The sequence below is a fragment of the Morus notabilis genome, unplaced genomic scaffold (genome assembly GCF_000414095.1).
Source record: "Morus notabilis unplaced genomic scaffold, ASM41409v2 Scaffold2062, whole genome shotgun sequence".
In the NCBI taxonomy this organism is placed as follows: Eukaryota; Viridiplantae; Streptophyta; class Magnoliopsida; order Rosales; family Moraceae; genus Morus; species Morus notabilis.
This window is the reverse complement of record NW_010364422.1, coordinates 75684-76305: the sequence shown is the minus strand read 5'-3', so window position 1 is coordinate 76305 and position 622 is coordinate 75684. Positions and strand designations below refer to the sequence as shown.

The window sequence follows — 622 nt, the reverse complement described above, 5'->3', positions numbered from 1 at the left end:
TCTTAAATTCAATTTCACATTTAACATTATTTTACAAATCAATTTTACAACTTAAATCAATTTAATCATATTAAATCGATTTTAGCGCATGGTTCTTATTTTATTTTATTTTTCTAAAACACTTTTATAATAAATAAAATAAACAATAACAAACGCACGTATATGCATGGCATGTTATAAAATATATGAGTACGCACATTATATCTATATGGCATGTTATATGCATGAACATATAATATATAATTATCAACATAATATAAATATATGCAATCAGCTATTGAGATGGATTTGACCGGGTCCCATGGAAAAATAAATTACAACTCAATCGAATCGAATAAATAAATAATTACAATAATTATATTCGTCCGTTACATCAACGGGTCTTCGATTTTGGAGTTCTTTATTCTTCGGCTTCATTCGTTGTCTTCAGGATGGATTTCACCTTTCTTGGGGTCCGGAACTTTTTCGGGTCTGTCGGCATGCATTACGAGGGTTTCATAAACCTTCAGGCCCATTCGGGATCAAATCCCGAATATTGGCCGCCAGTTGCGCTAGGGCGCGCGCTGTGCGCGGCCACGCGGTCTGTCTGCACGCGTTGGCCGCACTGGTGCCGCGTGCTGCG

The 622-nt window shown here is 36.5% G+C and overlaps 1 protein-coding gene across 1 annotated transcript in view; it reads left to right on the top strand.

Annotated features, from left to right (window-relative positions):
- Positions 1-431: 431 nt before the first annotated feature.
- The window catches only part of LOC21390093 (putative protease Do-like 14), a 9560-nt gene continuing 9369 nt past the window's right edge, over positions 432-622 (top strand). The window contains exon 1 of the mRNA XM_024171149.1: positions 432-580. Within this exon, the coding sequence (XP_024026917.1) occupies positions 432-580 (149 nt within the window). The remainder of the gene's footprint in view (positions 581-622) is intronic.